This window comes from Sinohyriopsis cumingii, unplaced genomic scaffold (assembly GCF_028554795.1).
Source record: "Sinohyriopsis cumingii isolate HCF-2022 unplaced genomic scaffold, ASM2855479v2 utg001531l, whole genome shotgun sequence".
NCBI lineage: Eukaryota > Metazoa > Mollusca > Bivalvia > Unionida > Unionidae > Sinohyriopsis > Sinohyriopsis cumingii.
The window spans coordinates 19,911-34,282 of NW_028316014.1; the positions used below are offsets into that span (position 1 = coordinate 19,911).

Below are 14,372 nucleotides of genomic sequence, written 5' to 3' on the forward strand. Positions count from 1 at the left end.
TATTTAAAGAGTATTTTATTTCTAACTTAACTATTACTGAGTATGAAGTTGGTAGCGAACGTTACTTTTTACAATAATCAGCAATATAATTACAAGTAAATATAAGTTCTTCAAACAATCAAACTTTAAAATAAATTATACTAAAGAATAGTAAGGAAACACTAAAAATTCTTATAACACTAAAAATTCTTATACTATATGAAAAATTGTGCATAGACGATAATCTTACCTGTAAAGACAGAAGTCTGTCTGAGTCTCTGGCGAACAAACTGGCATGTGCGTGGATTTGACGCTTTTTATATCAGTTTCTTAGGACAAAGCCAAATATGGATATATGCCAGGTTCTTGTGTTCACCAGAATCTCAAAGTGAGGCTTCATAGTTTCTTACAGACTATCGTCTGGGTCTATGTACGTCATTAGACAGACAATTCTACCACGGAGCTAATAGCTTAGTCAGGAATTTTAGGCTTCCGCAATGCGGTAACTTACACATCTATATTAAATAGTATATAATTGTAATACCGAAATATATAGATTTAATCTCAATATATTTTAATAGAAAATTACTTTCAATATAATTTAATCAAAACTTACTTTTAATACAGTTTAGAGAAAATTTCAATCATTTTTTGTACTAAAAAATTATGTCCTAATATATGCAACATTATTAGCACGACGAGAGTGAATCCTGAAACATTATTGTTTGATAATGCAATGCATTAATGGATTAATATTTAGAGACAATGTAAAAACAACTTGTTTCAAGAAGTCAAACACAACATTTTATCTTCATGTCTAATATTATAAATTCACATTTATTCATAGTGTAAACTATGGATATTTTGGCGTCTCCAAACTACAGCTTTAAAGTCCCAATGGATAGTGATGGATTTTGTTAAGAGAAATGGGTCACAAGTCCCCAACAGTAGTTCATTCATAAAAAATATAGGACGGATAAGTCGTTTGCGTTTTAAAATCCCGTATGCACGGACGGATACCATAGGTTTAACAGTCACGACTGAAACTCACTGAATCAGATGTACATCCGGCTATTTTTGACTGAGAAGTGTCGTTATTCCTGAATTTGTTTTCATTCCTCGCAATACTATTGTTATGGAGTTTCGCATTCTTCCGTGTTCCCAACTGTAAAACAGAATAATACATAAAATAATAATTAAGGGAATGCACGAGACCTCCTTGACAACAGAAGAATACACTGGAAATGCGCCATGTTGATAAGATCATATATTCGGGAGGAGATGTGATAGCAAGATCTTCAAGATGGTCACAGTGGAGGCCTTATTTTAAGTTCTAGGGACACTATTTTCTTTAAGTGTCACTAAGACCTCAACATTAAATTGTAGCCAAGTTCCACAACTTTCCTCCAAGCTGTTTAGGAGGAATAACAAAACAAACCTGCTCTAACGGACAACACACATGGCGAGATTATAACCAGAAAAAGATCAGACAATTCCTAAGGTCGGCATAGGAGAGTCAATGTATTTTCTACACTGTGGCCGCCGTTTGTCAAAATTGTATAAAAGAGCTCAACAAGAATAAAGGAGATTAGTGGTTGCTTATTAAATAGAATGCATACCATTTAGTCTCAGGATGAAATCGTAGCCACTTTCACGAGTCTGTTTACGGGAGTTTGAAAAAAGTAATAAAACCAAATTGTGTTCACGGACCGACGAATACGATGGACGACAGGTCATCAGATAAGTTTTTCTTGTTTTTGAGCATGAGAAAAGGAAATGAAGAGATAATTCCAAAGGTTGGCATATGAAATGCAACACATTACAATGGATAAATATGGTCGACATTGTGATCGCCATTTGTGACTATATAAAAGAAAAAATATCCAGGAAGAGAAAACAAAAGTAAAGAGAGCTAGTGGTTGATTCATTGTATACAGATTCAGCTTCTAAGCTGCTCACCTTCCTGGCACACCGGCAGACCTCTTTCCGATAGGTGAATGTTTTCATGATCTGCAAAGTAGCGTGTAAGAAAGAAATAAGAAAAAACGTTGTTATCCGAGGAAAAGAAGTACATGCGACATTCGATGTAGGCCAAAGATGCGTTCCTAAAGTTATGACATTAGTTGAACATTGGCGTAAAGCGAAAGTAATTTTCCCATGGGGTCCTCGTAAATCAAGAAAGGTCTTTGTCAAATCATACCTTTAAGTTTTCAATTAATGATTGATTATGTATAATTTTAAAAAAAAATCATTGCATAGATTATGTACTTGGGCTGCGCGCTAGGCAAATCACATGACGCCAGCAATGGCGTTAAAACGAGCACAGTCACTCAAATTGAATGCTATCTCCTCATTATAAATGGCGTTAAAATGAAAGCGTGTAAATTGAATAGTGAGCGTCACCTGTATTTTGTGTGTGGTTTGGGGGGTTTAGAGGACGGATATTATCTTTTCAACTGACACTCACCGAACGAATCATTTTCTTTCCTTAAACCTATTGAAAACTTCACGTCTGGCTACATTCGTTAAATACTTACAAAACTGTGTGAAATTTGAATCTGCCTGATATATCGGACATTTTAATCATGCTTATTTTATACTGTCAGAACATCAAATAGAGATGAAGTATCATTACTATAAAATAGGACTGAGTTACAGAAACTGAGCCCTCTGTATAAACTCAATGTTGACACAAAAACAATGAGAAAAAGCATTGGAAAAGTACTACCTATCTTTCGTCTCCGCTTTGCAGGCGAGACAAAAGTGGTATTAAAATATAAGCACAAAACATACAGAAACGGAGAGACTATTAATGTTCGTGATATAAATTAATATCACGACTATCATTTGATAGAGATGTGTTGTCTCTTCGATCACTTACTCCGACGATACACCATCATAAAGAACCTGTTTTTTGTGCTTTTTAGTTATGGTATATAACTATATTCTCAGTCACCACACCAATCATCTGTGATATCCACATAAATAACTATACTTACTATTCAATGGCAGTATCTCTATTGGAATGGCTCGTATTTCTTCCATTGCCCCAACTGTAACAAGTGTAAGACATAAAATAGCAAATAAGTAAAACTCCGAGACCTCCTTGATACATAGAAATGAAAACAATCAAAAGAAAACTACAAACACTACAAGCCCCTCCTCCACCCCTATTGACAAATTCAAAATATATGAGAGAACCAAGTAGACTATGTCATCAACTACAAGCCCCTCCTCCACCCCTATTGACAAATTCAAAATATATGAGAGAACCAAGTAGACTATGGCATCAATTGATTAAGAGACAGATACCAATCACCCTTAGACCCATTTTAGTTGAGTTTAAAAACGACCAGAGTAAGATTGTATCTTATTGTCTACGTTATGTAAAATTCTTTGTCTAAAGGATGTCAACATTAGAAATATCTAATCCTTCTTTTTCTTCTGGATGGGGAAGAAGACCTAGAATAATACTGCATACATTATTCACACAGCGGATCAAAATGAAATAAACATCACAAATGTTCTGCTTTATTTAACATATATTCGTGTAAATATGTTAATTTATCATCCTGACATGATAAATAGGTACCTGGCAAAAATTAAATAGTTACATGGGGAACCGTCGCAAATATTCTCAACTATTCCTATTCAGCTCTTACATTTGATCCATCTATCTATAACTATCATACGATTCCATTCAATGTCTAAAAAGATGATTATCATCTATGCGTCCTGGTAGTGAAAAATCATTGCACATATGATCACAAGCCTCTCCTCCACCCTAATGATGTAGACAGAGCCCTGGTAGTAGTACAGAGATAATTTTTGTATCATCCAAACCCACACGGATATAACAAAAAGTCATTTAGTGACATTTTCTTGTCGATATAACCAGCCGTTCAGGACGCTTAGCGACAACAAGATCTTCAAGACAGCAAACAAGGCAGGCAGGTTTTGGGTCATCCTGCATCATTTTTACGGAGGACTATCTACATGTATATATAGGAGGTAGTGAAAGATAAACCCCATATCGATATGACAGAAAGAGCAGTGTTAACAATATTTCAAGATGTTCACAGAGGCAGCCATACTCAAATCTACACCATCGTTATCTATGATCATCTGCTTATTATTAGACGTTTTCATGATACGGCCATATGTTAGGCGAATATGCGATAAGAGTTTCTTCAAAATGGTCACATTGGATACTATGTTTGAAATCCTAGGGATACTATTTTCTTCAAGGTCCATTTAGACTTCAGGATGAAACTAGCCAATTTTCAACATTCTCCTTCGAGTAGTTTAGAAAGAGTAATAAAATAAACTAGTGCTAATGGAAGTATGCTAGACAATGGATGACAGGTCAGTGCATTCGTTCTTCTGATCTTTAAGCAGGAGAGCTAAGAAGCAAAGCATGAACGGAAAAAAGCAAAGATTGGCATCAGAGAGGCAATGTATTACAATGGATAAACATGGCCTATATTGTGACCGCTATTTGAAACAAGTTGAAAGAGAAAAGTTTATAGAATTAAAAACAAGAATAAAGAGATCTAGTGGTCGATTTATTGCATAGAAACTCAGCGTCTAAGCTTCCTACCTTCCTGGCACACAGGCAGACCTCTTTCGGACAGGCGAATGTGTTCCCGATCTGCAACGTAACAATGTTAGAAAGAAGTTAAACAACAAGTTACTAACTGAAAAAAGAAGTATTTTTTTCTGGTTTGATTGTTTGGGCTCGGAAGGATATTTCCTTTTCAAGTGACACTCAACGACGTAATGATATTTCGTTTCTTACACATGTTGAAAACATAATGTGTTTTGCATGTCTATTGTTTTGTCATCTTGCTTATCAATTCTTTTAATCTGCTAAATGTTTTTTATTCGTCACTGTGACTTTCTTTGCCTCTATCGAGCAGTACCTGGCAAGATGAATATAACCAATAAGTATAATTACTATGAATAAGACTGAGTTACAGAAACTGAGACATCTACATAGAATTAATATAGACACAAAAACAAACAAAAACGCTAATGGAAAAGTGAACGTGTGTCTTGTCTCCACTGTGCAGGTGAGACAAAGCAGTATTAGCTCATAAACACAAAAGATACACAGACAGAATATTGACGTTCATGATGTAAGTCATGAGTATCGTTGAAAGAGAAATTTAGTCTCTCCGATCACTTATTCCAATGAGATAGTATTACATAGAACCTATTTTGTTGTGCTTTTTAATATCATAACATTTTTCTTACTTATCACAAACATTGTCTGTGATATCCATATAAATAAATATACTCACAATTTAATGGCAGTATCACTATTATAGGTCGTATTTGTTCCATTGCCCCAACTAAAAAACAAATAATAATACGTAATTCGTCAACTGAGGACAACTACCAGACCTTCTTGGCACATAGAAATAAAAGCAAAAAGAAAACTACAAAGACAACCATTCCTTTCCCTCTCATTACAAATATTTCATAGGAGGGATCCACGGAGACTATGATATCAATAGATAATAATTACATTATGATAAGTGCAATATACTTTTGAAATATTCCATGGTTTCACTTTCAAATGCTTTTAAATATTGATGACCATGTACCACCAACTTCTCACCCGACACCCCCCCCCCCATTTTAATTAAATGTCAAGATGACTCGAATGAATTGTATCTTATTGTCTAAGTTATTAACAAGATTTATCTAAAGGATGCCAAAGTTAGAAATGTCAGGTCCTTCTTTCTCTTCTGGATAGCGATGGGAGGGTTAGAAAAATACTGCATATATCTTTATATAGGCGAAACCCAATGTATATACGTACTATTTAATGGCAGTATCTCTATTTATTCCATGCTTGTGGTATGCAAGATTGTTGCTTTATCATCTTGCTTATCAATTTTTTAATCTGCTAAATTATAGTTGTCACAGTGACATCCTTTAGGCTGTAACAAACAGTACACGTCACGATGACTATAAGCATCGAGTATCATTACCATACATAAGACTGAGTTCCAGAAACTGGACCATCTGTACAAACTTAATGTAGACATAAAAACAAAGAAAAAAGCCATTGGAAAAGTGATACCAGTGTCTTGTCTTCACTTTCCAGGCGATACAAATGCAGTACTAGTAGAAATACACAAAGCACTGGGAGAAAGTATAAATTTTCATTATATAAGTCAATCTCATGACTATCATTTGAAAGATATATTTTGTCTCTTCGAACATTTTTTCCCATGATACACCGTTATAAAGAACCTGTTTTTGTTTTTAGTACCATAACTATCTTCTCAGTCATCATATAAATCATCAGTGATATCCACATAAATAACAACACTTACAACTTAACGGCATCATCTCTGTATGAATGACTCGTAAAATAGCAAGCAAGGAAAACTACCAGACCACCTTGACGCTTAGAAATAAAAACGATAATGGGAAAACGACAAATACTACACTCACTCTCCTACCCGAAAAAAGTCATAATAAAACTTTCATAGGAGGGATCCACAGAGACTATGATATCAATGTATAATACCTACAAATTGATATAGGATAAAATATATTTGGAAACGTTATATGGTTTTACATTCGAATGCTTTTAAAGATAGGTGACCACGTACCACCATCACCACCCTTCATTCCCCCTCCTTTTTCAGTTAATTTTCAAAATGACACAAATATGATTATGTTTTATTGTCCAAATTTGTCTGAAGGATACCAAGGTTAGAAATCTCAACTCCTCCTTTCTCATCTAATCAATCTATCCATCTCTGCTGTGGGACTACAATCAATATCTTAAATGGTCCTTATCATCAACGTGTAATCATAGTGAAACCTCAGACACATACGAACTCAAGCCTCACCTTCCACCTACTGATTTAGACGGGGGTCGGTTACAGGACAAGAGTCCATTATATAACATTCAGAACCATGTAGATATGTCAAAAAGTCTTTTAGTGACACTCTACTGTCCATAACATTCAGAACCATGTAGATATGTCAAAAAGTCTTTTAGTGACACTCTACTGTCCATATAACCAGTAGTTAGCGATAACAAGATTTTCGAGAAAGCGGTCAATAAAGTGTGTTTGGGGTGAGGCTGGGGCCATTTTCATGTACGACCATCTACATGTCACAAAAGGTGTTTTACTGAAAAACCCATATCAATAAAACAGACAGAGCAGTGGTAACAATATTTTCAAGATGGTCACAGAGGCGGAATTACTCATATATACAATATCTTTATCTAGGATTATCTGCATATTATTAGATAACGTTAGCGAAAACCAATGTCCATACGGCCATATGTTCAGGAGAAGCTGCGATAACAATATCTTCGAAATGGTAACATTGGATATGATATTTTAAAGTCTCCAATAAAAGAAAACTAAAGTACATGAAGCTAGCGCAGTCGAGTCATAGCATAGAAATTCAGTGTCTAATATACCCACCTTCCTGGCACACCGGCAGACCTCTTTGCGATAAGCGAATGTTTTCCTGATCTGCAAAATATCAATGTTTCAAAGAAATAAGTGCAAAAGTTACTAACAGAAAATAAGTGGGGATTTTTCGTTCTGGGCGTTTAGGGGTGGGATATTTCCTTTTCAACTGACACCATCGACCGCATGTGATTTCTTTTCTAGCACAATTTGAAAACGTAATGTCTGAATTAATTAGTTAATTAATTAATTAATTAATTAATTAATTAATTAATTAATTAATTAATTAATCAATAATTAATTATGTCAAATTATAATCTGGCTTATATTTCAGGTATGTTTATCATGCTTATATTTTACAGACAGACCATCAAATAGTGATGAAATATGTTCTTAATGAATGTGAAATTTAATCAGGACAACAGCATCTCAAACTTACATTTTTGGAAATAGACTATACAGTATTAGAGCAGTCTACAACTAGATCTACTTCGTGCACGTCATTGCAAAACCCGACGCTTTTATTTATCGCTCCGCATCCCCCTGGGGCCAGATCAGATCCCCACATCCTGGTTGTGATTCAATGGTCGTAACCCAAAATCAGGTACTTTCATTATTTTTACAACTGCGTTGACCCCTGGTATAACATTTGATAAACTAAAGCATTCAACATGTTAGGGAGAGGCAGAATTATATTATAACCCTCCTGGTGATGGTTGTCACATGGATAATCTATTACCAGATTTGGTGAATTTCCACCTCAGTAGTTTGAAAGAGATTGAGTTACAGATAGAAGGATGTATCGGATGTATATCACCATACCTCCCACAGTGCCGGGATAATTCATGTTGTCGTATTGATATCTGTCAAAATATACATTCAAAATAGCTTTCTTCATATCACATTTTGTTACGTAAGATTCAACGAGAATTGAAATTCTTTATTTACATTTTCAATATTTTACATATACAAGGGATATTGCATGAGTACTTATTCCAAACGAACTTTATTAAGGGCTATTCCATTTAAACATACCACTACCCCACGGACGGCAAAATAAAAAACTTCCATGCATGGTCATCAATAAACAATAATCACTTCTGTGCCTTGTCATATCAAAAGAAAAAATGCTTCTATCAGTGATGCCTATTTTATTTTAATAATATGTGTCGTTGTGTTTGTTTTCTCTTCTGTCCCCCCCCCCTTAACAAAAATAACGTCATTGCGGATTACTGATCGTAATTCGCGGGATTTCGGGGAAAATAAAAATAAATCGGCAATTTCCCGATGAATTATAACGGAAATACGGAAACAATGGGAACGTGGATATCCGGAAGTCTTCGGATGTAGCCATATATGGTAAGGATGCGGCAGCAGAATATTTAAAACATGACATAAAATGGCGACAGAAATACAATGCAACATGTGGTCCGTCGAAGATGTAGGGATATGGCTACTTTTAGAGGTGAGAACTTGACCATAGACAGATACAAGGTTGAGACATTCTTCAGCCTCAGAATTAAGTTTGAAAATCGTACATACTTCACGTGACCTTTAAAGCTAAACTGCACGTAACATAATAATTTTGGTACATATGTTTTGTTCTGACAGGCATTCGACTTTGTATGCATATTAAAACTTTGACGTACTGTTATACATTTATGGAATGCCAGGCCATTTTCCCCACGCTATAGCTCGACAAGGCCATGATCGCACCTACTTAATATGCAAGTACACCGCACAGAATGGAATGCTGTCTTCTCACAGGTTGACTGAAAATGAGGTACTTAACCTTGGTATAAACTGATTTTCAGTTGACTAACACGGGAAAGTATTCCATTTTTTGCGTTGCACTAGCATATTAAATAGGCGCGATCATGGTCATGTCGAGCGATAGCGTGGGAAAATGGTCTGGCATTCAGTAAATTTATAAATACTACGTAAAAGTTTTAGTAGGAGTATGAAGTCGAATGTCCGAGCGAAACATTGCTACCAAATTTATTACGCTACGCGCAGTTTAGCTTAAAATATCAGCGTTGATTCTTCAATAGTTGGCAGCAACAGGGGACACCGCTAGAGGGCACTGGCAATCAAGATTAACGTTTTCTCAAAATGTCAACCTCATTACACTCAGTACTTTCTCCGCTTTAATATCTAAAAAGCCGCCATTATTACAAAAAGCCGAATGTATTCATAGCTGAATGGTCAAATGTCTATATTTAGCGTATATGACATTGGGCCATTTCTACAACGTAGAAACGGGTTTCAAGGGTTGTCATCGTCGGGGGCGGATGTGGGAGAAAAGCACCCACTTCCCTTGGAAATCTCCCAATGGCTTGCGTCTGATAGAGCCTCTGACAACCAAATCCAGCTCCAGGCCATCACGAGTGGCGGAACCTGTTTAAACTGACTGGAGAAGGGATGACAGGCGAGCTTCTGGCGCCTCAAAACCAGATGCTTCGGGCAGATGGGGCTCGTTAACCTTGGGTGGTCGCCCATCTAGGAGAAGGTAAACTCCGATTTCAAACCTTGGCTGCCTTGCGACTATACCCTCTCGTGGGAAACGCTAAGGGAGTAAACCCCAACAGAAAATCCGGAGACGTAGTCCCTAAGGCGACTTGGCATTGATTTCAAGTGTCATCTCGGCAACTCCAGCGACGCAGCTGGTGCCATGACGTATCGGCTTGTCCTTTCCCTTGGATCTATCAGCTGCGTGGAGAGGGGGGATCATCTGCATGGGCAGCAGTTGATTCTCCATATCACCCTGTCCAGGATTGCACTCTGGAGAGGTCACTCCAGCTTCGCTCCATAGCGTCGACACAACACGGGAAGCAGCAGTTTACCGGTTATAAGTCACCGCTCGATTGACATAGAACCAGACGCCAGGGATTGCTTCTGACGGTGGGAGAGGCCAACATGTTTCACTGGACAGCTACCCCCCGCCTCAAACTGGGCAGCCCCCAGCCAATAAGGTGCCGTCCCGCCACAGTTCGCCTGCCTTGCTGGGTGCGTAAGGCTTAAGGTACGCGAGTACCTGACAAGCGGACTGCAACTACTGCACCAAGAAATAACAAAATAAAAATAAAAAGGAAGACTTCAATCCTCAAGCTAGGTACCTGGAATGTCCGGACCATGCTGACTGGGCTTTCAGATGATCTCCAGACAATCAGTGATGTTCGTAAGACTTCAGTCATCAACGACGAACTTGCAAGGCTCCAGGTCGACATCGCCTCACTACAGGAGACACAGCTACCAGATTCTGGATCCCTCAGAGAAAAGAACTACACATTCTTCTGGCAAGGAAAGAGTGCAGATGAAGTCAGAGAGTTTGGTGTTGGATTCGCTGTCAGGAACACTCTGCTGGGGATGATAGAACCCTGCCAACAAGGAAATGGAAGACTGCTATCCCTCCGCCTCCACACCTTAAACGGGCCTGTCAACCTGATCAGCGTTTATGCTCCCACACTAAGATCCTCCACAGATACCAAGGATAAGTTTTATGATGAGTTAAACTCGCTCATCAACAAAATTCCCAAGGAGGAGATCTTGATTTTAATGGGCGTCTTCAATGCTAGGGTGGGTGCCGATCATGACTCTTGGCCCTCCTGTCTTGGCAAGTCTGGCGTTGGGAAGATGAATGAGAATGGTCAGCGCCTTCTAGAGATGTGCTGGTACCAAGAACTCGGCATCACCAATTCATTCTTTCAAACAAAGCCACAGCACAAAGTGTCTTGGAGGCATCCCCGGTCTAAACACTGGCACCAGCTGAACTTGATCATTACAAGACGGTCAGCCATGAAGGGTGTGCTTCTTACCCGTACCTTCCACAGCGCTGACTGCGACACCAACCACTCGCTGGTGTGCTGCAAAATGAAACTTCAGCCAAAAAAGATCCACCGCTCTCGGCAAGAGGGTCAACCACGCATTGATGTGAGCAAGACATCATATGCAGACAAGGCTGAGGAATTCACCTATGCTCTTTCCAAGACGTCTTACCCCCCAACGGCAGTGCCAAAGAAAGATGGGATCACATCAGAGAGACTATATGCAGCACAGCCACACGGATCTTTGGTAAGAAGCAATCAAAGAACAATGACTAGTTTGAGGCTAACTCTGCCACACTCATGCCAGCCATAGAAGAGCGTCGCAGTGCTCACCTGCAATACAAGCGATCCCCCTGTCAGAAGACATTATAGACATACAGGTCTGCCAGAAGCAAAGTGCAGAGATTTGCACGGCAGTGTGCCAATGAATACTGGCTTCAGCTCTGTCAGAGTATCCAGTCAGCAGCAGATATTGGAAACATCAGAGGCATGTACAATGGCATAAAGAAAGCAATGGGTCCCACGAAGAAACTGACAGAACCACTGAAGTCTGCCACAGGCGATACCATCCACAACAAGGGCAAGCAGATGGAGCGTTGGGTGGAATACTACTTCGAACTGTACTCCAAAGAGAACCACGTGACCAATAACGCGCTCAACGTCATTGAAAACCTCCCTCTCATGGCTGAACTGGATGCGAAACCTACTGTAGACGAACTAAAGACGGCCTTAGAGAAACTGTCCCTGGGTAAAGCCCAAGGGAAGGATGGCATCACAGCAGAACTCATGAAGTGTGGATGTAGCGTGCTGCTCACACACCTGCACGACCTCCTCTGCCAGTGCTGGGACGAGGGTGCAGTTCCTCAGGACATGAGAGATGCTAACATCATAACCCTGTACAAGAACAAGGGCGACAGAAGCGACTGCAAAAACTACAGGGGCACATCACTTCTCAGCATCGTGGGTAAAGTTTTCGCACGCGTCATCATGAACAGACTGCAGACGCTTGCTGACAGAGTTCACCCTTAATCGCAGTGTGGGTTCTGCGCAAAGAGGTCCACAATCGATGTGATCTTCTCTGTCAGGCAACTGCAGGAAAAATGCAGAGAACAACACAGACCCCTCTTCCTGGCCTTTACAGACCTCACCAAGGCATTCGTTCTGGTCAGCAGAGACGGACTCTTCACAATCCTGGCGAAAATTGATTGCCCTCCAACGCTGCTAAGCATGATCCAGTCCTTCCACGATGAAATGAAAGGCACAGTGCAGTAGGATGGCTCAACATCCGACCCCTTTGACATCCGCAGTGGAGTTAAACAGGGATGTGTCCTTGCCCCCACGCTCTTCGGCATCTTCTTCGCAGTCCTGCTAAAGCACGCCTTTGGGACGTCCACAGAAGGGATTTACCTGCACACACGATCAGACGACAGACTGTTCAACCTGGCACGACTGAAGGCAAAGAGCAAAGTGCGTGAAGTAACCACCAGGGACATGCTCTTCGCAGACGATGCTGCTCTAGCCACCCACACAGAAGCTGAGCTTCAGCGCCTGATGGCCCGCTTTGCTAAAGCATGCGATGAGTTTGGGTTAACCATAAGCCTAAAGAAAACAAACGTGATGGTTCAGGATGCGGACCCCCCCCCCCTGCAAGCATCATCATCAACAACTACGAACTTCAGGTGGTCAGTCAGTTCATGTGCCTTGGCTCTACCATCACCAACAACCTCTCGCTCAACAAGATCGGAAAGGCATCAACAACTCTCTCCAGGTTGTCGCAGAGAGTGTGGAACAACAGCATGCTGACCATGAACACTAAGATCACCGTGTACCGTGCATGCGTGCTAAGCACTCTCATGTACACCAGTGAAACCTGGACTCTGTACGCCTCACAAGAGAAAAGACTGAGCGCCTGGAGCGATCGAGTAACAAACAACGAGGTGCTCGAGCGTGCCAAGATTCTCAGCATGATCACACTCCTCCGCCAACGCCGCATCAGATGGCTGGGCCATGTACGTCGGATGGTTGACGGACGGATCCCCAAAGACATTCTTTATTCGGAACTCGCCTCTGGCAAAAGGTCAATCGGACGGCCACATCTCCGCTTCAAGGATGTCTGTAAGCATGACGTGAAAGCCCTTGATATCGATGTCAACACCTGCGAAGAGCTCGCTCTAGACAGATCAAGCTGGCGACATGCTCTGATCATTGGTCTGAAAGCCGTAGAGGACAAGCAACGCTTGCTAGCTAATGAAAGACGATCGCAGAGGAAGAAGAAGCAGCTCCAACCAACACCTGACACAACCTTCAAGTGCAGCAAGTGCAGCAGGGACTGCCACTCCCGCACTGGACTACTTAGCCACAGCAGACGCTGCACAACCACCAACGGGGACATCTCTCATGGGTGCATTTCCACCGTCTCTCGAGACTAACGGATGCCAACAACAATTCATCAGGGGGAAAAACGAAAAACGAATTTTTCAAAACGCTGAAAAATTAAATAAACGACCATATACGCTCACCTACGCCTAATTTTTAAATACTTTTTAGTTCTTTTTACGAGAATAGTGGTAAAATGTGTGCGAGTATTTGCAGAAAACCCACAAATTACGTCTTTTTCAAAGGTCACCCATGCTAGCAAGAACGGTAACTCTTCCCGGCACATGGGTACGTACGAAATGTAAACAATGACAACAATAACACATAATTTGGGTTCAAAAACACACCAAAACGATTGTATGAAAAGGCAGACGTTTATAGCAAGGAATCGGATTATACAGACGTACTGTCATTCATTATACCAAACTTATTACAAAATATTTGTACAACTTTTGTTGTGTAATAAATTTTCGAGGTTAGAGACTCGACGAGAGTATCACTCACTGACTCAGTGATACTAGACGTATTGATAATATGTATGTGATTGTGGTCATTGAAATATTATCAGTGTCCGGTCATCTGTTCTAGGTAGGATTTTTATCTAGAGACACTGGTGTTAAATTTTAAAATGTTCATGTTTAGTAAGGACGGAAAAGAGGTACAAGTTCAAATATTTTTCAGAATTTTGAAGAATGAAAACAAATTCATTTAAAATTTTCATGCCATTATTTTGTGAATATCAATA

General features: G+C 39.7%; 1 protein-coding gene across 1 annotated transcript in view; it reads right to left on the reverse strand.

Annotated features, from left to right (window-relative positions):
* Positions 1-213: 213 nt before the first annotated feature.
* The window catches only part of LOC149771976 (uncharacterized), a 29,850-nt gene continuing 15,691 nt past the window's right edge, over positions 214-14,372 (reverse strand). The window contains exons 3-8 of the mRNA XM_089947996.1: positions 7,440-7,490; positions 5,283-5,333; positions 4,580-4,630; positions 2,979-3,032; positions 1,939-1,989; positions 214-1,144 (exon numbers count right to left, since the gene is read on the reverse strand). Coding sequence (XP_089804122.1) covers positions 1,113-1,144; positions 1,939-1,989; positions 2,979-3,032; positions 4,580-4,630; positions 5,283-5,333; positions 7,440-7,490 — 290 coding nt within the window. The 3' untranslated portion in view covers positions 214-1,112. The remainder of the gene's footprint in view (positions 1,145-1,938; positions 1,990-2,978; positions 3,033-4,579; positions 4,631-5,282; positions 5,334-7,439; positions 7,491-14,372) is intronic.